The 27,461-nt window shown below is 32.6% G+C and overlaps 2 protein-coding genes across 3 annotated transcripts; both read left to right on the plus strand.

Annotated features, from left to right (window-relative positions):
• Nucleotides 1–2,694: 2,694 nt before the first annotated feature.
• Nucleotides 2,695–6,487, plus strand: LOC124844381 (uncharacterized). Its single transcript, XM_088114190.1, has 2 exons — nucleotides 2,695–3,171; nucleotides 5,114–6,487. Exons 1-2 carry the CDS (start codon nucleotides 2,858–2,860, stop codon nucleotides 6,345–6,347), a joined length of 1,548 nt encoding a protein of 515 aa, XP_087970316.1. The 5' UTR covers nucleotides 2,695–2,857; the 3' UTR covers nucleotides 6,348–6,487.
• Nucleotides 6,488–12,141: 5,654 nt separating this feature from the next.
• Nucleotides 12,142–26,622, plus strand: LOC124844377 (DNA (cytosine-5)-methyltransferase CMT2). Of its 2 annotated transcripts, XR_015783681.1 has the most exons (24): nucleotides 12,142–12,510; nucleotides 14,084–14,118; nucleotides 14,217–14,769; nucleotides 14,999–15,033; nucleotides 15,142–15,244; nucleotides 16,299–16,403; nucleotides 16,475–16,594; nucleotides 16,706–16,799; nucleotides 17,614–17,756; nucleotides 17,864–17,929; nucleotides 18,006–18,239; nucleotides 19,330–19,388; nucleotides 19,472–19,538; nucleotides 19,625–19,954; nucleotides 23,732–23,800; nucleotides 23,877–23,963; nucleotides 24,171–24,258; nucleotides 24,544–24,662; nucleotides 24,740–24,841; nucleotides 25,370–25,413; nucleotides 25,492–25,561; nucleotides 25,633–25,736; nucleotides 26,073–26,352; nucleotides 26,455–26,622. XR_015783681.1 is itself a non-coding variant. In XM_047321301.2 (23 exons), the coding sequence occupies exons 1-23, from the start codon at nucleotides 12,181–12,183 to the stop codon at nucleotides 26,263–26,265; spliced, it is 3,150 nt and encodes a 1,049-aa protein (XP_047177257.2). In that variant the 5' UTR covers nucleotides 12,142–12,180; the 3' UTR covers nucleotides 26,266–26,622. The 2 variants fall into 2 exon arrangements, 1 of the variants encoding a protein (XP_047177257.2); XM_047321301.2 differs by having other exon boundaries at nucleotides 26,073–26,622.
• Nucleotides 26,623–27,461: the final 839 nt, after the last annotated feature.

Genomic DNA, 27,461 nt, shown 5'->3' on the forward strand with positions numbered 1-27,461 from the left:
ATTTTATGATATGGTTGGCTTACCCTTATTTGTTTGTACTATGATCATATAACTCATGTTATATGTGATTAGATAATGTTGCAGATGCGGTTGAAAAAGCTTAGAGATGAGAGAGATGCGGGGAAAAACTTTCAGGGATTTTTGTAAAAAGAATAAATTTGTATTGGGAAGATTATGTTGTGTAAAATTTATAAGTTGAAATTTCAATGGTGAAGACTATATTGTTTAAAGTTTGTAAGTTTGGTATTGTACTTTGAAGTAATTGAAATAAAGTTTGATTGTTTATATGAGATATCAAATTAATTTAGTCTCTACTATCAGTAATACCCTTTAAAATATTCGGGTGTTACATTATGGTATCAGAGCAATGGTTTTCGAAAGTATTTTGGGACTATGGGGAGTGAAATTATTATTCTTAGTAAAACTATTAATGGTTATGATGAAAATGACTATTTGGAGGAAATTGATATCATATGCTAAATTGTATTGTTATCTTTTTGAAGAAATCATTTAAACTCGACAAAGATGCAGCAACAACAAGTTGATCAAGTACCTCAAAATCATTCTAGCTTGAATGACTTCTTAAGGCATGATCCAACTAAATTTAATGGGGAGGCTACTCCTGATGAGGCTGACTCTTGGCTAAGGCAGAACGAGAAGATTTTTCGGGTAATAACTTGCTCAGAAGAACAAAAATTAACTTATGCATCATTTCTTTTGGTGGGTGAGGCTGAATATTGGTGGGAAAGTATGCAACAGTTGATGACGGTTCGTGGTGAGACTGTGAATTGGGAGAACTTTAAGATAAGGTTCTTGGAAAAATATTTTCCAAACAGTGCAAAATTTGCAAGGGAGGCGGAGTTTCTGACCTTACAACAAAGAAGGTTATCAGTACAAGAGTACGTAGTAAAATTTAATTATCTCTCGAGGTTTTATACTCAGAATATCACAGAAGAATGGAGATGTCGAAAATTCGAGGGAGGACTAAGGCATGAACTGAAGAAGGTACTTATGCCATTGGAAATACAAGAGTTTCCAGCATTGGTAGAGAAAGCCAGAATGATAGAATTGTTGGAGTTTGATCCAAGTAGAGTTTCCAGACTTGCAAAGGGAGAATCTTCAGTTGAATTATGCCAAACTTCAGCCAATGTCAGCTCGACTGAATTCAGTGGAATTTCAGTCGTGACTGACGTGGCCAAATATTTCAAAATTTTGAATAGGGTCGACTTGACCAAATTCAACCACATTTCGGTCTAGACCAAATTTTTTGAATTTGGCCAAATTTTGGTCATGGTCTACTTTATTGAATTTTATTTGAGGCCAACTTGGCGAATTTCAATCGTGCCCAACTCAGTCGAATGGGTCAAATTTTTGTCGGTATTGACTCAATCAAATTTGACCAAATTTTGGTTGGAGCCTTCTTGTATGAATTTGGTCCAGTTTTGGCTGGAACGATTCAATCAAATTTGTCCAAATTTTAGCCGAAGCTGACTCAATCAAATTCTGCCAAACTCTGACCATAATCGACTTGGCCAAATTTCGTTGAATTTTAGTTATGGCTAACTCGACGAAAAGGTCAAATTTCGGTCAAAATTGACTTGGTCGAATTTGACCAAATTTCATCAGGAGGCTACTCGACCGAATTCGACCAAATTTAAGCAAAACTCTACTCGGCCAAATTTAAATCAATATTGACTCAATCGAATTTGATCACATTTCGGTCGATCGAATCAGATCAAATTTTTTTAATGTTTGAATGAGTAGAGAGTACGCCAGTGTGTTGTGCCTATGTAACTATTATACGTTTTACAACGAAGTAGTTTTACTGATCGATTAATTGAACTGCAACATTAAATTTTCAGTTTTTTAAAGTTAAAAGTGGTTGAATTCGGTTTTTTATAAATAGTTTAGTTTTTTTATAATATGATACACTTATTTGATATTTTAGTTTATTTTGATTTATTTTTTCCAACCTACAAAAAGAATGATATAAGTGTCGTTAATACCAAGTTGATTCCTATTACCAGTAATAATATGTATGTCAATTAATTTAAAAAATTTCAAAAATAAATTTTTTTATCTACTAATTCACTCCACTATAACTAATATGATAGGACATGTCATCAATATTTCTGATTTAAATTCTAGTGGTTGAAGTAAATTTTATCGTTATATATTAGAATAAAGTATCCCCACTATTTACTATAATTACATTTTATTTATTTACCATTCTCAATCACGTTTACTTTTTTCGCACACAAGATATCATGATTTGATTAAGTTCCGGACATAATTTCACTCGTAGAAAGATTTTGTGAAGTTTAATTTTATGCATGCTGAATAAATTATTACAAGTTATAATTGGTAAAGGTTAAAAGGAAAAATAATAAATGTGCCTGAGTGAAATGAATGAAGTATATATAATAATAAGTTGAAAAAACCAATCATTCACTTGTAGAAGAATGTTTAAAGCCTAATAAGGAACAGTTGTTAGCAACTAAGCATATTTCATATTCCTCTTGTTATGTGGTTATATTTTTATATTTTGTTTCTTGTGAAGTGATGCAGCATGACCTAAATCTATGTGAGGAACAAGAAAATTTGAGAATGCAACTATTTGTTTAAACATTAATGTAACGGAAATTCCACGCAACTCATCTTCCAAATGATTGAACACCTACAGCAGTTCCCACAACAAACAAAATTTGATGAGAAAAACAGCTGCACTTTACAAGGTCCTTTTCTGCACCCTCGAAAGCTTCGTTAACCAGCTGTGTTTGCATCCAACACTTACAGTTCCTATGTTACTGTGAGCATTCTTAAAACAGCCTCTTCCATTCCCTCTTTCTACTCAACAATGAGGGAATCGGACACTGAAGGTGGAGGTGCCCTAGGGCAAGCATCGGTTCTTGCACCTCCAAATGGGAACAGCACAGAAACTAGGTCCAATTATAGTTATGCCAATGAAGAAGTTATAGGAGATGAGGCATCAAAGTTTGAGGTTTGGGGATGGTATCTGTATGAGTTCTGCTCTTACTTTGTTCAAACTGTTCTCATCCCTGTGGTTTTTCCTCTCCTTATTAGTCAGTTACAGCACCTTCCAATGGACCCTGTTCAGGCCTGGTTCAAGAACCACCAAGGTGTGGTCTGTTCACAAAAGGAAATTAACCTGTAAGTACACTCATTCTTTAATTTTGAAGTTTTCTTCCAAAATCATATTACGTCGCTGAAGCAATGCACGATGATGAATCTGACTTGTTTTTGATGAAGTTTTTGTTAAGAGTCCTCTTTATAAATCACTTTTTACATTTTGGCATGATAGGAAAGTAGAAAAATGATTGATGATGAGTTTGAAATTTTGTAAAAAGGGTTTTGTTTCTTTGAAAATGGACATGGTGATGAAGAAAGCACAGGTTCTCATCACAGTCCTCTTTGGTTGTTGGTGCATGTTGATGAATAATAATGGTGTCTGCTTTCACACTTCAACGTTTTTTCTACTCAATAACAGTTACGAGGATTCCACTCCACTTAGGTTACACTCTTCCTATATTATTATACGTGGATGCTCCTTAAATTTTCTACCAACGAAGAGGAAAAAAAAAAGTTAGCAAATGATATTTGAGACACATACAAATTTTATATTTATATGATACTATTTTTTTTAAATATAAAAATTTATTTCTTTATCATTATTTTATTCTCATACTATATATTATATATTAAATAAATATAAATGTGTCAGTATACTACTAATATAATATTATTAGTAAGGACAGTCTCACGAGAAATATTAGTAAACAAAATCCATTGTTAGTATTTATTTGAAATCGACGAATAATAATAATTTTAAAAATAAAAATCGAATGTAAAATATTTTTTTTAAATCAGTTAAAGTAGTGAGGTTAAGTTAATAAAATATTAAGTATACTAAAGAAAGTTCAGCATATTTAAAAAAAAGTTTAAGTAAATATATTTTCGATAATGTCATAATTTGAATATTTTAATGTATTTATTTAGTGTTTTACTCCTTAGATTGTTATATTTCGTTTATTTTATTTTAAAATAGGATAATTCAATTATAAAAATTATTACCCAATTAAGTCCGTGTGGTGCATTTTGTGTATAGTTTTTCAATTGAAGCATTTAAATGTGTTCTAAGTTCTTACATAGAAGAACTTTGAACTTATAATAACATAATTATTTTTCTTTATTTTAAATGGAATAAATTATAATTAAATGTATAACATGTATATTTATTATTATTATTAATATTATTGTTATTAAAAATTTGAGTTTTATATTTGAAATATTGAAATGGTAATATTTATGATGTTCTTTTTATCATAATTAATTATGTTGAAAGTTTTCAACAAATTAATACTTTGACGTGTTTAGTGTATCCATTCGCATTATTATTGGTGACTACATTATTTTGTTTAGTCCAAGACGCTCATGTCCAAAACTGAAAAACAAAAAAATGTTAAATAATACTAAAGTCATCATATATATATATATATATATATATATATATATATATATATATATATATATGTAAATAAAGAAAATATAACATTTCAAAATTTACGGAAATAAAACAACAAAAATAATGTGAGTATAATTTAGTTATTTTATAGAACTATTGTTAAAACTTAACAAAAAAATTCTCACAAAACATGAAGATGCTGAAAATAACTTGAGATTAAATTTTTTTCTATTTCCTTATTCATGTCAATTTTTAGGAGATTAACATATATAATAAAAAGGCAATGGTGATAACACACCTACATTCATGGTTTTATGATGAAAGAATAAAAAATACTATTTTAAAGGAGTGTAATTGTGTCAAAGTATATTTTTTTATAATAAAATACCGTAAAGACCATGTCTACATTTCCATTCCAATTTTACTTTACTTATACTGAACTTTAGGTATAAAAATTTAGCAACTTCCATATTTTGATCAAATCATATTACACTAATTAATACTTTATCTTGTTTTTTTTTTCTGAAAATGTCAAATATATAATTCGAGATGCATGCATCATGCATGTACATGTTTAACCTAGTCAGAAAGAATTTCATTAGAACTAAATGTTTGCATGAATGGCTGCAGATACAGCACACTAACAAAACGCACTATAACAGTGAATGGTTCAACCTTCTCCTCTTTGGAGTGGACAGCAATTGCATGGGGTGGAGGTCTTGCTCTAGCCGCTCCAATTCTGGCCTTAATTTTCCTCTACATCAATGGTTCCTTCCAAACATTCATCACAGCTGCAGCCACAGGCATTGGAGTCCTCTTTTGCCTCCCTGTGGGTCTTTTCAAAACCACTAAGATCTTCGTTCTCTACATTGCAATGATTGTTGTTGCAATCACAGTCTCAACTGCAACACACACTCACCACTTAGCCCTCATGGCTCCTAAGGTTTCAAGACCATCACCATTAAAGAGACTAACCATATTTTTCACAAAACAAGGACTCTCTAGTTGGATCTCTCTCTTTGCCACTGTTGTTGGCTGTTTAGGTGCATGCATTGTCTCATCCTTCACTTACCACATGCTTAGGGAGCCCATTGAACGTGAGTTTATCAGTCTGTGGATTGTGACAATATTTTGTGGCTTGTTATGGCTAGTGGGGATGTTGCATGTCTTCACAGCAGAAAACAGAACCAGTTATGTGCCAAATATTTTTCCCTCAAAGCTTCAACTTTTTACAATATTCAAACACCCACATGCAATTGGATGCTTGGTTTCTGTTTTACTCTCCTCGTTTACCACAATGGGCGTTTTCACTGGTGGGGTGCTGTTCATAGTGGGCCAACTCTGCATTGTGCCAGTGCACTTGCTTTATTTTTTGTTAACCTATTTCCTCTTCCCTCTGTTTTCCCTGCCACTACTATTCAAACCACTGCAGCACCTACTCAAGGCCAATTCTGCGAAAATGAAGATCACGGGGTTACTCTTGTCGCTTATAAGTTCTGGGTTTGGGTTCTACTTCTGGGAGAGTCACTGGAAATGGGGGCACTTGCTGGTGTTTGGGGCCATTCAGGGCACATCAAGTGGGCTGTTGCACACTTTTGGAAGGGTATTGATGTTGGAAACTGCTCCATGTGGTGAAGAGGGTGGCTTTTCTTTTTGGTATGGTTGGGTGAGAGGTGTTGGCTTGTTTGGGGGTTTCGTAGTGGGTTCAGTGGTGCCGGGGAGTGTAAGAACTTCCTTTGGGGTTGCGTTTTGCAGTGCCCTTGTCGGCACTGTGGTTCTGCTTTTTGGAAATGTGAATGACTTTGGTGCTGCTAAAGAGGTTGGTGAGAGGGCATTGGATTCCAAGGAATCTATCAGCGTTTGAGAGTGTGTTGTGTAATAAACCAGTGTTTTTGTCGCATTGTACATTTTGTCTGCCTTCACTTTTTGTTTGCTCTCTTGCAATTGCATGCAAAAAGGTCGGGTAATAGGATTGATTTGGTGATTGGTTTTGGGTTCTCTAAATGTGTTAAAGATATTGGACAACTCGGTAAAGTCTTCAAAACGTTCTTGGACCATTCAAATTGTCCATCCTCTGTTTTGTTCTTAGTTATTTGCTTAACCATATTTTATCATAAATTTTACAACTTAACTAAAGATAAAAAGAGAGAAATGTATTGCATAAACATATCATCATCACAACTTCTTGATATAAGGAAAACATAGACATAAAATTAAGAATGATTTTATTATTTTCATTCATGACAGTTACATTTCCCTTACCTCTATTTTTGTAACAATCTAATTTTCTAACAAAGGAAAAAAATAATGCACTAAAAAGTAATCTAGAACATTATACACTTATTTTTTTCTAAATAGGAAGATTTTATAGATATTTTCTCTAATTAAGAAGATTCTATAGATATTTCCTCTAATTACAATACTCTCACTCAAGTTACTAAATGAATATCAATTACTCTCCATTTATTTACTATTTGAAGTTTTGTAGGAACATGAGTTGTAATCACAAAATCTCTGTCTAGATTATCTTTGATCAAATGTTTGTTAATTTCAATGTGTTTAGTCCTGTCATGTTGTACTAAATTATGGGTTATTCTTAGGGTAGACTTATTGTCACAGTGTAGCTACACAGGGTTATCCACCTTGACTTTAAGGTCATCCAAAATGATTTTCATCCTGAGCCCTTCACATATTTCTTGAACAAGAGTTCAAAAATTAAGCTTTTGCACTAGAATGAGATACTCTATCTTGCTTTTTATTTCTCTACGTTATCGAACTATCTCCAAGAAACACACAATACCCAGAAGTAGATTTTCTATCAGTAGTAGAACCCACATAGTTAGCATCAGTACATATTTTCATAGTCAATGTGTCATCCCTTTGAATAATAACCATTTTCCTGAACTTGACTTCAAGTCTCTCTTGGATCATGTATAAATTGACTCACTACACTAACTGCATAAGTAATGTATGTTCTTGTGTGTGATAGATAAATTAATTTTCCTACCAATATCTGATATTGGGCCTTCTCTATAGGAGCACTTTCCTTACTTTCAATTCTATGATTCTGTTCTATAGGGACTGTTGAGGTTTTACATCCCAGTTTTCTTGTTTCTTTGAGGAGATCAAGTACATATTTTCTTTGGGAGATGAAAATTTCGTTCTTGGAATAAGCAACCTCTATTCCAAGAAAATATTTGAATTTTTCTAGGTCTTGCATTACAAATTGGGCCACCAATTTTTCTTTTAACGTCGATTTTTTTTGTTTCATCATCTTCTGTAATAATCATATCATCCACATAGACAAACAATAGAGTGAGTTTACCGGTAGAAGAGTGCTTCATGAATAGAGTATGATCTCCTTGGCTTTGTCTGTATCCCAAGGAAACCATTACTTTTGTAAATATTTCAAACCATGCTCTAGGGGATTCCTTAAGACCATATAATGCTCTCTTTAGGAGACATACCTTGTTTCTTTTCATTTTTCACTTCGAAACCTAGGGGAATCTCCATGTACACTTCCTCTTCTAGATTTCCATGAAGAAATGCATTTTTCACATTCAGCTGGTGTAAGTCTCATCCAAAATGTGCAGCCAAAGTGAGAACAGCTCGAACTGTATTCATCTTTGCCATTGGGGGTAAATGTCTCCTCATACTCAATCCCATAGGTTTGGGTATATCATTTTGCCACCAATCTAGCTTTATATCTTTCTATTATCTCATTTGCCTTATGTTTCACTATGAATATCCATCTACACCTTACTGCCTTCTTGTCTCTTGGGTTTATCAACAATCTCCAAAGTTTAATTTATTTCTAATGTATTTATCTCTTCTTTCATGGTTGTATTCCAATGTTCAAGTTTCATGGCCTCCTAGATTGTGGTAGGAATTTATGTGGCATAAATGGCAGCAATAAAGCTTTTATGCTTACTAGAGAGATTGTTAGTGCAAACATACTGAAAAATAGAATATTTAGCACATGATCTTCTTTCCTTTCTCAATGGGCAAATAATCCCATATTTATTTGGCAGAAGAAAGAAACATATAATTTTTACTTATCTTAGGAATCATGGACTACCACGTTTAAGTCATAATTAGTGAATCTTCATTGTCCCAAATTGGAAAATGAGTGTTGTCTGGTTCTGGTCCTCCTCCATTTATGTGATCTAGTCTTGAACGTCCCTTGAGAATCCTTCGAATGTATTGCCTCCATTGTAAGAAATTCTGACCATCCAACCGATAGACACCCACCATGTTTGATAGATCCTTAGGACCCAAAAGAATAATTTTACTTCAGACATAACGTAGAACGCGATCAAGTGTCTTTGGTGACCTTATTCGAAAAGGAGCTGAACTTAAAATTCATATCTACTCAAATATGGGCCAAATGGAATGTCACCGACCCGTGGAACGAACTCAAGAGGCTCCGAAAACCCTTTTTGTGATGGTGGCGACGATTGGGTCTCGCTGGAACTAGACGTGTGTGCTACAAGAGCCAATGACGGTGGCGGTGCGTGACGACTTATTTCCTGGAGTGATTTCCGGTGTTGTGATCATTGGAGATGGGAGCACCTTTCTGCCCTATCCACAACCCCAATTAGCTACCGTGACAACCGCGGTGGTTGGACAACGACGACGATGACTATTGTTGCAATGGAAAAATATCTCCCAAGATCAAGAGTTCAGATACCAACTTGAAAAAGAGAATGATTTTATTATTTTCATTCATGATAATTACATTCTCCTTACCTCTATTTGTAGCAATATAATCTTCTAAAAAAGGAAAATAAGAAAATAATATTCTAAAAAATAATCTAGAAGATCATACTCCTATTTTCTCTAATTAGAAAGATTTTATAGATATTTTCTCTAATTAAAAAGATTCTATATTTTTTCTAATTACAACACATAGTCCATGAGTATAAGTCGTGATATGAGAAAATATATGATTTAATTGAGTCAAACATATTCAATCAATTTTTTTTGCAAACAAAACATTCTAAATTTCAATTGGACGATGTTAGAAGAAAGGAAGTGTCCGAACATAAAGATTTGTTGCTTAATGACACCATTAGATGGCAGAAAAGATAAATCAAGTGAGACAAGATTGTGAATTTAGGAAAAAAAAAGAATCACAAAATATACACAAAACCTTGAAGAAAGTAGTGCCTGAGAGAAAATGTCCCACCATTGCTACAATAGAAACAACACATTCCACATCAATTCCCATTTTTTGATGTGGTGGCAAATTTGTTATCAGATTGCCTCCGACTATAGAAAATTTACTATTTAAGGACAATGAAAAATTGAAATTAAAGATTTTGGGAAAGACAACATGAAGTAAAGAACAAGAGAAAAACATAACAAGTGTATCTGATTGGAAGTAAGAAGAGGTGAAACTCATCCATATAGAAAGAACTAAAACTCAACTAGAGAGAAGGAAATCAAGATGATAGAGTATGCTCTTACGAAATCCCTAAATAAAAATAATGCAACCTGCTTTTGGGATTATGGAAATTAAACAATTTTCTAACTCTTACCAACACTTTACTCAAAAACCGTCAAAAATTTGTTTTAAAAAATAAATAATATATTTTTAACTGCGATTTTTAGAAAACTGCACAAAATTTAATGAGGTTAAAAAACCATCGATAATAAACTCATACTTTTGTAGTTATTATTGAGATATATGTGATTAAGAAATATTTCAGTTGAGAGATTCTTTTCATTTTTTTTCTTGAAATTTTCAAAAAAGTAGAACGAAAATTTAATTAAACACGTATTCACAATGGTGAAGTTGAATTTTCCTATTGAATTGAATAAGCAACATGAATACCTATGGTATTGTGAATTTAGATAGTTTCGAAGTTATTCTACCTTGTAATTCATGATTGAACCAATAATAAATGATAAATACTCCTTTTAACCTCCATATTATTTGGACTACGTTCACTAACAACACCATCCATGAGCTGAAATTTATTAGGACTAGATTGCACACAACGTATTTGAATGTTGGGATTCAGAATAAAAAATCATGTCTTTAAACACAAATCTTCCATTCTCACACTTAATTCTTTCCTTTTATATCAGCAACCAAGTCCTTATTTCTTACATATGCTACCCTTGTTTTTGCCTAATAATCTTATGAGAAAACATTGGCTTGCATGAGAGGAACATTGCAGTTTACAACTTCAACTCTTCCATCTTTTCACTATAAGAAAGCCCAGCAAACTTGTCCAAACTTCATAACTTTTTAAAACTAAATAACATAAAATAATTAAACTAAAATTTACTCTTTTTTTAGAATTAGAAAATTGAATGCTAACAAACACTAGATAGTTAGCCAAGTTTTGGTTGGAAATTAGTCAACAACAGAATGTTCAAATATATTGACAAATAACAAAATAATTTTAAAGAAATGTAAATTAGAGCGAATCTTATGGATTTAATTTCAATTACTACCTACTCTAGAAAACAGGATCACATGGCTGAAAACAGTATCACGTTGTTAAATATTTTAAGAATTAAATATATTTTTAATTTGTGAATTTTTATTTAATATTATAATTTGACTTTATTTAAAACTTTAATATATTTTAGTTCTCACATTTTAAAAATAAATAGATTTAATTATTTTAATTTTATGTTAAATTTTTTTAACATGTAAATGTTTTTCATATTAATATTTAGGGGTTTGACATATTTTCATTTTAACATCAATTAAAAAATATGTTTAACATTTAAAAAAAATAGTTAGATTAAAATATTTATTTACTTTTAAAATTCAATTACCAAAATGTATCATTGTTTTGCATAAAAATTCATATAATAAAAATACATTTAACTCATATTTTAATTTTAAATGTGTTAGGTGATTAAATCATTATTATTTTGTATGACATTATCAAATTTATTAAATATATTAACGTATGTATTTATCTTGGGAAAGTAACACATTTTAGTGCTTAATAAGAAAGATACTAAAGGTAGAATACATGTATGATATTTTTTTCATCTTGCTTTTTAATGTATATTTACTTAGAGAATCCAATTCCAGATGAGAGAAACTCTACTCTCTCATTTTGTTATCTCTAAATAAAATTGAATGACTAAAATTACTCAAATGACAAAATTAAGTAACCGAAAGCATAATTAAAATGACGTTTACAAGAGTTTATGGAAAATTAGAATATATTTAAGGACAATGATATTTTTTGACAACATTTTTTTTGATAACATTTTAACATTGTCTACGTGACATTCTGTGATTGGTCTAAAATTATTTCACAATCAATAATAATAATCATAGACACCAATATAGACCAATCACAAAATGACACGTATACAGTGTTAAAATGTTGTCAAAAAATGTTGTCAAAGTATTATTATCTATATTTAAAGAGTTTATCGAATTAATTTCTTTTAATAAAATTTTATGATAAGGAGAAAAAAATAACAAGTTAAATAAATACTTGATTAAATTCAGAATTAAGATATTAAAATTATAAAAACTTCAAATTTAATGATGTAAAGAATTAATCATTCCAGCTAAATGTAATAAAAAAAAAATCAATACTAACAACTCTTTGTATTATTTAAATTTAGTAAAAATTGTAAAATCTCAGTATATATAGTGTCCGCTCCCACTCCTTTATTTCAGAGAGTCAAATCTTCATCTTCAAATCACCACAGTCATGACATCAGCCGTCGACTCTCAATCGGATCCCCAATCCAATTCCCTAAGCCCCACACTGTCACCAAACGCACCCGATTGCGAACCATTTCTTCCCCCAACTCAGTGCCTCCCTTCTCCGCCCACGAGCGACGCCGTTGAAACGCCTCTGCCGCCGCATGCAGAGAGTCTCCGCTACTCTACCAGCCAACAACCCGAGCCCACAATCGTAGATGACGCAAATGCAGGATTCAGAAAGCGAAAGCTGTCGGCGGAGAAGGAGGGGAATTCTCTGAGACGCTCGCCGAGATTCTCAGCGGGATCTGGATCAGGGTCGCGTCATCTTGTTAAGGTGTGTCACTGTACTTTTTGCTTTGCATGCTGTCCTTTTCTTTACGGCTTTTACTTTTTTGGGTAAAATCCGATATTTTAGGTCAGGAGTCGGTAAAAATTACATTTAATCTCTTTCACTATAATTTTCGTCATCGAATTAAATATTTTTAGAGAATAAGCTCAATTTCATGATATTTTTGGTTGTGCTCAAATCTACATTTGCACATTATGATTTTATTTGGAAGGTCAGTTGTGTGTAGAAAAGATTACTTTTCTGTATTTCAATTATATAAAACTTACCAAAAATGAGTTAGGACAGAATATACTTAAATGAGTTTGCTAACTATGTCCAAATTTTAGATAATTTTAGTTGACAAAAATATTGGTATATTAAGTTTTTAATTGACAAAAATATTTATATACTATGAATTTTAAGTTTTAAGTAACATGATATTTAAATAATTTTTTATTTTTTGATTTTAAATTAAAAATAAAAATTATATATATTTTTATTTTAAATTAAAATATTAAAATATTTTATGTTTAAAATATATTTTTTATGAATAAAATATTTTTGTTAACTAAAATTTAATATATTTAAAAGGTTATATGATTGAATAAACCTCATACTTAAAACTATAGGTAATATAAATATGTATATATATATGTAATATAAATATATATATATATATATATATATATATATATAATATAAATATATATATATATATATATATATATATATATAATATAAATATGTATATATATATATATACTTAAATAAATTATAATATAGACTTTGAACAAATAATTTTTTTTCGTATAAATATACTCTTTTTACTCAAAAAGAAAATATTATCATATCAAAACCATAGAAACTATTTAATATATGCGTTTGTAAGTAACTGAAAATTAAAAGCTAGTAGATGAAAGTTAAATAATTAAACTGTAGGAGATTGAAAATATAATTTTTTAACAATAGTTATTTAATTCACGTGATTAATAACTGTTTGAAGAGATCAATATGTAACAAAAAAGAAAACAGGGAATAATTGATTTTTTTTTTTGTGGCCTGGTAATCATAAATACTGCTTGCGAAATTTATATATATTGGACGTTCATGCATGTATAATCTAATAGTTGGCATTTATTTATATTTCAATAAACATTTACATCAGAATACAACATGGTGATCAAATTCCAACCATGATTTTTACTTTGTGTGAAAAGTTGTGCTATCATTTTGCAACCCGACTGTTATGTTGAATAAGTATGGCAAGGTTTATCCATGGGATGTAGAGCAATGCACCACTTACCTCAGGATTTTTTATATCTATTTTTGGACTACGACATAATATTAATTATTTTCAAACTGTACTTGATTCTCTAAGCTTTGTTTCTTTCATTTCCATGCCCTCAACCATAATTGTTTCTTCTGTTATTCAGTCTCATTTTTTGTCCATGTATCTTTTTCTGTTCTAGTGTAATATTGGCAACACTTGAAACAATCTGCAGTAATGGTGATGTGTATCTTTGACTTTATTTGAATTTCATGGCTTAAAATCCTGTCTGTTGATTCTTGAGTTGTGCAGTGGCATGGGTCTAGGGGTCCGGAATTACCGCTGAAGTGAGTGAACATGGAAGTTGACATATCTTCGCTTTCCTGTATTGCTTCAATTTTCATTATTTCAATTCAAGGCCACATAACGCTTTTTCGTTTTACAGTGTCCAAAATTTTCATGGAAAGTTCAATGGTGGGGAGCACTTGAGGCGATGCCCAGGATTAAATCCATCAGAAAAGCTTGATGTGAAACTGTACGGTACATTGGAGCTTAGGAGATCCCCACGATTTTCCTCTTCAAATGGGAATGAAAACATGGAAATTAATGTTTTACAAAGAAAGAGAAAATCAAAAGCAGTTCACCAAACGAAAAAAAATATAAAAGCGGTTTCTACTTCCATTGAATTGTCTAGTTCAACAGTTGAGCAACATTCTGAAGTTAAAATTATGTCTAGAAGTTCTACCTGTGGAATTGACGATACCAAATCCTTAACTTGGTCTTCAGAGGCAATCACATCCCCATATCAAAATGGCAGAACAATTTCTAATTCCTTTCCTTTGTCTGAGTTAGATGATGATCCACCAAGAAAGAAATATAGAACATCAACTTCTTCAACTAAGGAAGGTATGGATTCAGAAAGCATTGCTGCCTTCATTGGTGATCCAATACCTGAGGATGAAGCTCAGAAAAGATGGGGATGGCGATATGAATTAAAGGTTGTTGGCCTGATTTTTTTGGCATAAATGCTATAAAGAACTTCTGTATGTATGTTGTGCTCTGATAAGAGAGAAAATATTAACCTTTTTTGTGTCACTTATAATGATAGTCTCGTTTGCATCATATTTACTTTTGAAGAAACGGAACAAGTTTTGTTTGTTTCCATCAAATCCAAACAGATTGTATTCCTCTATATTGTTTATCTGATTTTTCTGCTGAAGCTTGCAGGACAAAAAATGTAAAGACCAACAGCTAAAGATAAAGTAAGTATTAATCAATTCATAATCTTATATAGTCTATTGCATGCTTGTTCTCAGTTGATGCGATTTCCAATTTCTTATCCTTATATTTTGATTCTGTTGGTTTCATAGTGAGGGTGAAGAAGACGAGATTATTGCAAATGTTAAATGCCATTATGCACAAGCTGAAGTTGGGAATTGCATTTTTAGTCTTGGTGATTGTGCATTTATAGAAGTAAGTTTAGTTTAAAAAAAACATATTTTTCTTACGTTCACCTTTCCCCTATCCAGAAGTTTGGAAACCTTGTTATCAATACTCCTATTGCCTTTTCATATTTTCCACTACATTCCATGTTCACCGTTTCACTGACAATTTAATCAAGGTTATATATGTGGCCTAATTCTTGTCCTTTATTTCTTCCGCAATTTTTCTTTATGTATCTTATCCACATTAGTATTCCTATGTATTTACTACTTTTCTTTTTTTTAGTCTTTTGTTGGAGATAATATTTCTCAATCCTGAAATTTAATTTCTTAGATTTAATCACAAGTATTTAAGTTAGTAATTCAAGCGGAAACTAAAGGGCTACCTAAGCACTTAGGTTTGGCTGGGAGATAATTCTGGTTGAAAGCTTTGGTATCAATACATCTATATCTATAAGTTTCCATATTTTGTTTTTGTTCTTGTCTAGGTTCTCAGTTCTCTCTATTTATGAATTTCATAGAGGAAAATGTATAAATGCCTGTTTATGTTTTTGTATACATACAGCTATATATTCTAGGAATAGGAGGGTAGAATGTAAGCGTACACACATATATTCTTGTACACTCCTTCATGGAATAATAGTGGGTAACGCTTTTTAGCATATCGTTTGTCAGGAACCCTAATAGAGTAATAGATTAGAAAAACCAATAGAAAGACTTGTACTATTGATGATTAAAGGAAAATTTGGTAGAGAAAGTTCTCACTGTCACAGGAATGTTCCTTCTGAGAGCGAATGCTCACTGTCCATAATAAACTAAGATTATTCTCTACCTTTATAGACTACTCATTCCCTTTGTACCCAATTTTTCCCCTTATACTATTGGCATTTTTGTTTAAAATTTGCTATTGAGGTCATCACCATCAGTGACTACTGCTATATGTTCAAATTCATCAACCTTTCTAATGTCCATTGTAGAGTATGTGAGTAACATAATAGGTGCATGTTAGTGACGTCAATGAACTTTATGATTTCATGTCAACATAATGAGAGCAATTTATGCTCACACCTTGTGTAATCTTTCAGGGTGAAGGAGAGGAGAAACACGTTGGCAGGATTATTGAATTTTTCCAAACAACTGAGGGACAAAACTATTTCCGAGTCCAATGGTTCTACCGAATTCAAGATACAGTGAGTACTGACTATGTCATGTTTATCTAATAATGTCAGGATATGTCATTGTAACTTCCAATGATTTTCAGGTTGTTCAAGATGAAGGTGGTTTCCATGACAAGAGGCGTGTATTTTATTCATCAATAATGAATGATAACTTGATAGATTGCATAATAGGAAAAGCTAATGTAACACAAATAACACCCAGGGTATGCCCAAATCTTGGTCAGACTCCTTCTTAATCGGTTTCTACATATGTGTGTGTATGTGTGTGTATATATGTATATATCCTAACCAATACTTATGTGTTTGATTTGCAGGTTGGTCTGAAATTGGCTTCAATTTCACCATCTGACTTGTATTATGACATGGAGTATTGCGTGGATTACTCTACATTCCGTAACATACCAACAGGTGTGTCATTAAGGAGCACCAGATGCAATCGGTTATCAGAGTTTTTTCTGGGGAAGGGGAACCCTATTTATCTTTTGGCTGTAGGGTGACAACTTCTGTATGCAGACATCTATTTTCACACTTTCATCCATAAACTATCATTTACTAGAATTACAAACAGAAGATAAGAAAAATAAGATCTTAATGGATAAAATCATAAGTTTTACTTTCATATTAATAGGCACAAAATTAGTTTTACTAGTCAATGGGCATAAGATTAATATTACTAGATAAAAAATTATACCATTCTCTCTTTAAATCCCAAGAGATAATTTCTTCTATACTATAAATTATTTTGGGATATAATATTGATATTATGAGATCTTTCAATTCAAACACTTGCCTTCAAAGTAACTAAAGCTTCCTATATATATAAAAGCCCTTTTAAAATATAATATCGGTTCAGCCAAATGTGTATAAGGTGATTGATAGTTCTGCATTGGTGTGTATTACTTTAGTGAATTGGGTTTTACACATTTTATGAATGTGTCCACAACAGAGGCTGGACAGTGGATGGAGGCCTGCAATGAAGTCTAGAGATATCAATTAATGTTGACAGTGTTAACATGTAGAGATATTTCTACACCTATGTCATATTAATACTTTGCTTCTAAGTTTCATTTGTTCTTATGTGATCAACATTAAAATTAACTGCTATCTTAAGTCTTCAAATATGTTCTGTTGTTTTCCGATATTAAGAGTTTATATATTTGCCTTTGATCATCCGTTAAGACTAATGAGTTATCATCACCTCTTTGTGAGAGTCTCTCAACAGACGCCTCTGCAGTGACAGAGAATCTACCCTCTTCTGAGCTGTGCAAGAACGAATTATCATTACTAGATCTCTATTCTGGGTGTGGTGGCATGTCAACTGGATTGTGCTTAGGTGCCAAAACTGCATCAGTTAACCTTGTCACGGTATTATAAATGAAATGTTTCTCTGTGATGAGATTCTTCCTATTTATGGATTTTATCAAATATCATCCATGATAAACTTATCTTGTTTTGGTTGCTGTTTTGCTCAGAGATGGGCTGTTGATAGTGATATGTCAGCCAGTGAAAGCTTGAAACTAAACCATCCGGACACACATGTGAGTCCTGACAATCTTCAGCTACCACAAAGATATTTGATAGTAACGTTCATAGTTATATTCCTTCATTGTATAGGTGCGAAATGAATCTGCTGAGGACTTTCTGGAGTTATTAAAGGAGTGGGAAAAACTATGCAAACGGTATAATGCCACTGTTGCAGAAAGAAAACTTTCATGTCGATCCAAATATCCAGAAACAACGAAACAAGAAGTTCATGATGTTTCTGATCATGAATTTGAAGTTTCTAAGTTAGTTGATATTTGCTTTGGTGATCCCAAAGAAACTGGTAACCGTGGTCTATATTTCAAGGTAATAAATCCAATGTCAACTTTCCGATTTTCAGTTTTTGTCTCATTAAACCTTATTTTTCATGAAATCATGTTTATATATATTTGTTTACTTGCTGTTAGATAGTGATAGTCATGTGACCCTCAAACTAGTACTTGCAATTTTGTCAAATTCAAATGTTATGAGCTAATTACATAATTCTCTAATTGAAAGAGATGATTATTGTGGATTCTAGAAGGGCACGCAAGCTTGTGGAGACTATTTACTGTACATTGAAAAAATTTCTTCATTGTCCGTGGATTGTGTGTTTAAATGAGCTTAGCCAAACTGTTTCTAAATTATATAGTAAGCACTCAGATCGCACATAGCCTCTACATGGAGTTTTACACGAATGAACCATACCACTAAAACCATATTTCAAGCTTTATAAAATCCCCACTAGATCCCACTAGAATTCCATATTTATGATGTGGGACTCAAGTATCCTAACTTGTAAATGGATCCTAACATAGTTCAAGCTTGAAACTTCTAAGTGTTAAGCCGTATATGATTACAAGATCTTTTGCATAAGTGTTAAGCCAATTTCTAAGTGTTGACTTGAATGCATATGTATGTATACATTTTATAAACCTAATGTATTTGGAATGCATTCTTAATATTAGTGAAAGTTGTATAAATGTTAGCGAAAATTATAGCATGGGTTTTCATTACATTACGAGAGTTTTTCTGTTAACAGAAGTGAAATAGAATGTATAAAACCAGTTTTTTTACAAATCTTAGATCTTTTTGCTTTTGTGGATTTGGAGACCTCTAGCTGTCATGAGAGACCAGGAAGGCTTCATTTGTGGATTTTTCTCTTTAAAGATTTTTTAATTTTAGTACTACCAACTTTATGAGATGACAGGGAAAAATTGTTCCTTTACTATGTTATCTTTTACCTTATTTTACCCTATGAATCTCTAATAGCATATTTGGGTAAAACTGTTCTGGAGAGGTAAACCGTTTTGAGTTAAAAGTAATTTGGGAGGATTCCTACGATCATTCAAACATAGGCTAAAAATGTTTTGGCTCATAAATTGATGATCTTTGCTTTCTCTTGGTTGTTTCATAGGTACATTGGAAGGGTTGCAGTACAAGTGAAGACACTTGGGAACCAATTAAAAGCTTAAGGTATGTATTTCTTTATTCTTTTCAATGTGGTTGATGATATTAAACAATCTGGGAGCATTGGTACTTACTTATTATAATTGTAGTAAGTGTAAGGAAAGCATACAGGATTTTGTGAGAAAAGGGATGAAATCAAAAATCTTGCCTCTTCCTGTAAGTTGTACTATTTATACAATAGATAGGGTAAAATCTCGATGGATTATGCATTTTAAATCGATTGTTGCTTAAAATTATTTCAGGCAGAAGTTGATGTTATTTGTGGGGGTCCTCCTTGTCAAGGAATTAGTGGATATAATCGCTTTAGAAACTCTGAGTCACCATTGGATGATGAAAGGAATCGTCAGATTGTGATTTTCATGGACATGGTGAAATTTTTGAAGCCTAGGTATGTTTTAATGGAGAATGTGGTTGACATATTGAGATTTGACAAGGGCTCACTTGGAAGATATGCATTAAGTCGTTTGGTGCATATGAAATACCAAGCAAGACTTGGAATCATTGCGGCTGGGTGTTATGGTCTTCCACAATTTCGGTTGCGTGTTTTCTTGTGGGGTTCTCATCCTAGTGAGGTTAGTTTTAAAGTTTGGTGATAGAAAAAGTTGACAAATGTACAACTGAATACAACATCTCTCCCTCTATCTTAATGTCTATTTCAAAGAACATGTTTATGTTAATCCACCCAAATTTACCTAAAAGTGTGTCTCTCTCCATCGATGTCTTCAACAACTTGCAATAATTATTGTCACACACACACACACACTGTTGGAGTCCCACATCGACTAGAGATAAGGCCAATTTATAATATATAAGTAGGTGCAAACCTCACCTTACAAGCCGATTTTATAGGGTTGAGTTAGGATTAAAGTAGTCCACTTCTTAACATGGCATTGGTATCAGAGTCTAGTTATCAAACCATTCATTAATGTTTAGTCTCACGCTCGAGATGTATATACTTCGGCGTGAGGGGATGTGTTGGAAGTCCCACATTGACGTTGTTTTGGTCTTCATCTCTCTATTATCGGGCTTAGTAACCTGAATGTTAGCATTGGAAATTCCTTTCTCTAGCACATTCCACATTACTTGTTGGAAATTGTGGTTATCATTAGCTTGCCTACGCTGTAGTCTCCTTGACTGTTTTCTTAATTACAGCCTCGAAGGTTGTGGTTTGGTGCTTTATCAACTAGAGATATGACTTAATTAAAACTTAGAAAGTTTATGCAGATCTCACCTTATAAGTTATATTTATTAGGATGAGTTAAACTTAAACCCACAATCCAAAAGGGCATCTAAGTCTATCCTTAGATCCTTTGTTGGGCCAACATGCCACACTCAAAGCGATTAGCTCTAGTGATGCAGTTGAATGTTATAAAGTCATTTTATTGTTGTTATCCCTAGCATGCTTTAGTTGCGACTTCTTTGGGACTTTCCATAACTATAACTTTTAGGGTGTTGATTTAGTCACACATTGACTATAGAGATGTTGACCTAAATAGAGTTTATAAAGTTTGGACAATCTTCATCTTACATACTGATTTTGTTCGATTGAGTTATTTAAAATGATATCAAAACTTGCCCTACATCCATTATTGAACCACCTATTATCCATGCATACAACCCCATAATGTTCAGCGTGACGTGATGGAGTGAATTGGGAAAACCCAAGTCTCATCAACTAGATATATAGCTAAAATAAAGTTGTATGTAAGTGGGATAACCCTAATCTCATTAGTTGGTATTGTGGGGGTTGAGTTAAGCCCTAGGAGCAAATTTAAATCTTCTCAATCCATCACATGTATTGTCGAGGTCAATGAAAAACATACTACGATCTTTGTTTGTTTCCTCCAATACCTTTGCATAAACCTCAAAATTTAGATTTCCCTCCTTGGTTGACCTGCCTAATGTAAAATCATATTTGTTAGATGTTAAGATGTGTGTTTCTGTTATTTGGACTTAGTCTATTCTGTATTAAGGGCATTGGCCCATATCTTACAATATAAATAAATTACCCTATGTGTATGCAAAACACACAAGGGATATTTTCTCCCAATCTTCTCTATTTCTCATAATATTGGTTATCTAAAAGTTAGGTGAGTCTTTTCTTAATCCTTAATGGAGATGGACTGACGCTAGCTCAAGAAATGAGGATTACCCATGTTATACAATGGCTAAAGTATTCTAATCATACCTTTTTCCCTTGGACAAGATATGGAGTGAGTTTGTCAAACTAGATATTGTTGCCCAACAACAAGCTGTATAGACTTTGATATGATAATCGAAACACATTGGGGTTAATTAGCTTCTAAAAGCTTGTCCAAAGGAGGAGGACTGCTCATGTGGTGGGAGTATTCTGGCCTTATTCTTTAGCTAATGAATTACTTGATTATTTTAACTTTTAGATCCTAGAATAAACCTACGAGAAAATGCCCAAGATAAAATATTCCTAAATATCTAACAACATTCAAGACATGCATTAGTGCACACTTATGGGTAGCAACCTCTCAGTTTTATTTTATTTTTTTATCAGCAGCAACCTCTCCATTAAACATCCATACTATTTACCTTTTACAGATTCAACAATGTTATATGTTGGTTGTCGATTACCTAGCACAAACTATACACTTTAATATAGGCTCAGGACTGGCTATGCAACAATGTACATTAGTCAGAGCTCTAACATAGGAAAAAAGATCATGAAGATGAACTCAACTATGGTGCAACATAATTATTCATTAGGGAGTAGGAGTGCAGAAAATATAATACTACCCAAAGAGTATGCTATCTCAGAGTGACTGGATTGCAAATAAAGACATGTAGCAATAAACCAACCACGTGATTAAACTGAAGCCCAAACATGAAATTTAGATGGGTTTTCCTTTGAATTTGGACATACAACACAACTACATAAAACTACATTGTAAGGAGAGGATTGCCTAAGCTTTATAAGTTCATCATATTTCTAGTTGAATTGAGACTAAACCACTTCCATTGAAGCTACAATTAAGGTAATTCCCAATGAGTGTGTGACTGACAGGTTAGGGATGTCTACAACAAAAGAAACTTTCCAACATTTCCACTCGTACTTCATCCTGAAAAATTGACTTGTTATATGAGGACTACATTAACTTTAAATCTTTTCTTAAAGCCATATCTCTGATTGATGTGAGACAAAATCACTCTCTTCAAGCTACATTTAAGGCAGTTCACAAAGAGGCCACCACTAAAGCCAGTTAGGAATGAATTCAATTAAGGAAACTTTTCAATAACAAAATTACTATTTTCCGTAAGATATAATATGATCCCTTAAATTCATCATCAAATCCTGAATGACGACTAATGTGGTCTAGTAAGTCATGTGGTTTATGATGGAGAAATAACTTTGTGCTGTAGAATTATTAATAAAGTATCGAATGTATATGAATTACTTGCAACCTTTCTTTATTAATTTTCAACAATTAAGATTGGTTTACCTGTTGCTTGTTTTTCCCCTTATAACATTGTTCTGTCTCTTATCCTCCCTCTGCCTCTTTGTTTAGTCTCTTGTCTGAGCTCCTACTTGAGCATGACCATCCTTCTTTTTCTGTTCATGTTTATGCTTCTCTCACTAGCCTTCTCCAGTTGTGGCTGTCATGGCGCATCCGCAACGTCTGCTTCGCATTCGCTCTTTGTCTCTTCCTTTCCACCCCTTCTTTACACCTTATCAAACTGCTGCATCATCTGTAGCTTCGTCTTTATCTTAATGACATTTGAACATTCAATCCATGCTGAAAAATAAAAAATGCACACATTTATAAATAGAACCACCTTTTCTTTCTCCTTGGAAACGAAGAAAGGGGTACCACTAGCATTGGTTTGTATGGGGATTCATTGAAGTTGTTGTGGAGTAGGTCAAGTTTGGTGGAGAGTTGAGTGTGGCGTTGTTTCTAACGGTGGGATTGGTGAATCATTCTTAGAGGATGGAAATGGTAGTGTAACTGGTAGATCATTGGTTATGGAGAAAAGTGGAAAAAACAAAAATAAAGAAGGATGGTAATGCCGTAGGAAATTGACAACTGAAACGATGTAGAGCGGTGACAGAGAAGAAAGAAAGCTGCAGAAAGATCGGAGGAGGAATGGAAGGATGAGACTGTAATTTCCCAATAAAAGGAATCGGTAGTCATCGTGTGTAACTAACCAGTTAAATAATCGGTCCACTATAGACCGCACCACTAGGTGCTCAAAAAACTATTCAAATTTTGTACGAAAAGTATAGTTCTCATGTTTAAGAGGTTTGAAGGAATTTTATAGCTTACAACAAAATGGAGAAAATGTCATTATTTTATGATTTGTTAATTGTTAATCTTTTGCAGGTTTTACCCCAATTTCCACTTCCAACGCATGATGTCATCGTTAGATACTGGCCTCCGCCAGAGTTTGAGGTATTGATCCTCATGCGTAATTGTATAATTCTATATTGTCTTGTATATTTTTCACTAGTTTTGGATTTACATGCAGCGCAATGTTGTTGCTTATGATGAAAACCAACCTCGTGAATTAGAGAAAGCCACCGTTATCCAAGATGCCATCTCTGATCTTCCAGCTGTACTGTTCTTCATTTATTTGCTTCTCTTTTTGTTTTTGTTTCTTAACTGTAAAAATAAGAGTACCCTTCATTTATTTTAAGTGTTTGGTGATGTTAACTCACTTAGATTGCAAGGAGGATACACCCTTTCTCACTTTAACACTTTAGATTAGCATTTCTTTATGTTTACTAGTGTTTCGCGTGACTAAAATAGTTCAATGTGATAGGTCATGAACACGGAAACTCGTGAACAAATGCCATATCAGAGTCCTCCAGAAACGGAATTTCAAAGATATATACGGTCAACTAAATATGGTAATAGCGCTTTCCTTTAACCGCTACGTTTTTTTTTTTTTACTCTTTATTCATCTATAATATTAAAAATAAAAAATAGTTTGAATTTTATTTCTTCGAGATTCAAGTTATTAAGTTAGTTGATTTGAGTTCATCACAAGCACTAGATTACTATCATTTATTTGTTGTCATTGTATATTTTTTTCCTTTTGAATTCTTCTCTTATGTATTTTGGCATTAGATCTTTGGACCAAACATCAGCTTTTCTTCTGTTTCCTTCTTGTTTCCTTCTTGTTCATTGAGTAGAGATGACTGGGTCAAATTCAAATGAAACAACAAAGGAAAGGCCCTTGCTGTATGATCACCGTCCCCACACTTTGTCTGAAGATAGCTACGAACGTGTTTGCCAAATTCCAAAACGCAAGGTTGTTGTCTAGATTAAGTTCATGTGTTACACCTTTGATCCATTCCTTGTTCACCCTTACATTTAATACTACTGTAGGGTGCAAATTTCCGTGATCTGCCTGGTGTTGTTGTAGGAGCTGACAATGTGGTAAGACGACATCCGACAGATAATCCGATGCTGGCATCTGGAAAACCATTGGTGAGTCTTTATGTTTGTCACTGGAAAGAGGTTTATATCCATTTTCATTTATTTTTATGCATGTATCTGTTGCTCTGTGATCATTGATTGAACTTCGAGAGCAACTCATGATTAAGGGAATTTTGTAAAAAGTAACAATAATAATAAGAACGTGAGATATTCAAGATTGATTCTTATGTAAACGATCAGGCAAATCTCTATTGTGGTTCTTGTGAGAAGGACCAGAGAGAGTGCATAACTGTATTTGAACTTCAATATTCGCTATACCCGTTTTAAATTTAAGGCTTTTGTAAGGAAGTTTGAGAGAATGTATGAAGAGATTTATAGCATCCAAGATTTCGTGATATCATGCCAATCTGTATGAACATTTGTTAAGAAAAAGAATATTGTTGGATGGTTCTGGTTTCTTCAAGCAGTTCAAGTTAAACGGGGTTTTGAATGGCACGTTATCTGTTTAGCTTTCTTAATTCATACCTAGAATAGCGTGATGTCAAATTAATCTTACCTGGCTATTCTGTGTGGTCTCAGATCCCAGATTTTTGCTTCACTTTTGAGGGAGGGAAGTCTAAGAGGTGATTTTTTCAATAAAGTACTAATCTTGCTTTGCTACATTTGAATGACTTCTAATCTGTATTTTCACATATATGCAGGCCATATGCACGGTTATGGTGGGATGAGAATCTTCCAACTGCACTAACCTTCCCAAGCTGTCATAACCAGGTCTTACACCGGTCTTTGATTTGCTAAAGAAATCACGCAAATCGATTTCTTATATATCTGAAATCCTGTAGGTTGTACTACACCCGGAGCAGGATCGAGTGCTCACTATACGAGAATATGCCAGACTGCAAGGATTTCCTGATTATTATAGATTCCATGGGACTGTGAAAGGGAGGTACAAAACCATTGTTCAGTGAAAAATTAAAATAAATTTAAATGTTATAATGCCTAAAAATATACAAAAGGGTTTCATTTTAATCCCTCCAAAAATTGGATTTTGGTTTGTATCCCTGATTTTTTTTTTAAAAGCGAGGATTATCATAGGTTTTCACATGAAAAGTAGTTTATGATAGTAGTGGTGTTTTTAAAAAGCATTTAGCATATTTAGAAACGTACCGAAGGATGCATTTTAGAATCGGTTACTTTGTTTGCATGAAGCAATGGTATTATTTTCTTATGATACTCTAATTTAATTGTGTGTATTATTTTCTTATGATACTCTAATTTGTAGGTACCGTCAAATTGGAAATGCAGTTGCCATCCCTGTTTCACGGGCTTTAGGTTACACCTTAGGACTAGCTTGCAGAAAGCTCAGTGGAAATGAGCCACTTGTGGCTCTCCCTCCTAAGTTTTCTCACTCTCATTATCTTCAGTTATCTAACAATCAGCAAGGCAACACTGACGACACTGACAACACTGACTAGCATTCATCCTATTATTTCCCTTTCATTTCATCATAGCCAGCGTTTTTAGTTGAAGTTGTTGCTGAGGAACTCTCCTTGGAATACCCTGTAAACACTCCTCAACTACTCCACTTGAATTCACAATTTCTTCTATTTGTATTTCTCTTTAGCTTTAGCTAACAATAAATTATGTTCAACATTTAATTTCAGAGATCATCTTGAAAACTTCTCTCATTCGTTGGAGCATGTTTGGTTTAAAGTTTCACAAGTATTTTAACACAAACTATTCAAGTACTTGATATCTTTCGTGTAGACAAGGTGGTGTGAGATTTAACATCATTTTCATTTTTCTGTATATTCAAGTACGTGAACTCTTAATTGTCTTTTTTCGCATGGAAGAGTTGGTAAGGGAAGGTACACTACAGAGCGTGTTTATATAGGTATATCTACGTAACGCCTTGTTCCTTAAAAGGAAAACATGAAAAAAGAGTAATAACAAATTTAATGAAACACAAATTATGGAAAATAATAGTGTTTATGCTTAAATATAATAAAATTTACAACTCACTGCATTTCAAGATATTGATTGTCATTAATATTTACGACACAATTAATTATATCATAAATATTTTATTATATATGTATATCTATGTTAAAGATATAATGGACTACATCATCGATATTTATATTTCTTATTATTATAAAATAATAAAATTAAAATAATGATAAATAAAAATATTTTACTTTTCACTCATTCCTATTCTTTTATTTTTAGTGTAAATCATTTTTTTTCTTTTTCATTTTCTCACTTTCCATCATTCGGTCAAAGGATAAGTGTATTTTTCTTGTTAAAAAGTAAGTGTTTGAAACTAGTTTTTAAAGATGAACTTCTTAATCAACATTATAATGTGAAAAGAATCACTATTAAAGGCTTAAGAGAGGACATAAGTTTTGGTGGTGACAAGTTATAATGTTTTGCAAGGGATTAAAGAGTTATAATAAGCACTTCATAAAATCATGTATGTGTTGTGTTTACTAACATTGTCACTTCGCAAGTGGAAAACCAATCTAGATTGAGAGAGTGTAGAATATGTTAGATAAACAAAACAGATTTCAGTTAATTTCACTTGTATAAATGCTGTAAACCTACTCTATTTGTGGTTAATGAAAATTAGAAGTATATTCAGTACCTGTTTTGTGATTCTCTCTAGTCTCGT

The sequence above is a fragment of the Vigna umbellata genome, chromosome 1 (assembly GCF_029865625.1).
Source record: "Vigna umbellata cultivar VRB3 chromosome 1, Vumbellata_1.0, whole genome shotgun sequence".
Taxonomy (NCBI): Eukaryota; Viridiplantae; Streptophyta; class Magnoliopsida; order Fabales; family Fabaceae; genus Vigna; species Vigna umbellata.

Coding starts and splice junctions, on each gene's coding strand:
- LOC124844381 (XM_088114190.1), top strand. CDS start 2,858: ATGAGGGAATCGGACACTGAAGGTGGAGGTGCCCTAGGGCAAGCATCG. Junction 3,172..5,113: donor TCACAAAAGGAAATTAACCT/GTAAGTACACTC, acceptor GAATGGCTGCAG/ATACAGCACACTAACAAAAC.
- LOC124844377 (XM_047321301.2), top strand. CDS start 12,181: ATGACATCAGCCGTCGACTCTCAATCGGATCCCCAATCCAATTCCCTA. Junction 15,245..16,298: donor GTGATTGTGCATTTATAGAA/GTAAGTTTAGTT, acceptor GTAATCTTTCAG/GGTGAAGGAGAGGAGAAACA. Junction 24,842..25,369: donor TGGCATCTGGAAAACCATTG/GTGAGTCTTTAT, acceptor GTGTGGTCTCAG/ATCCCAGATTTTTGCTTCAC.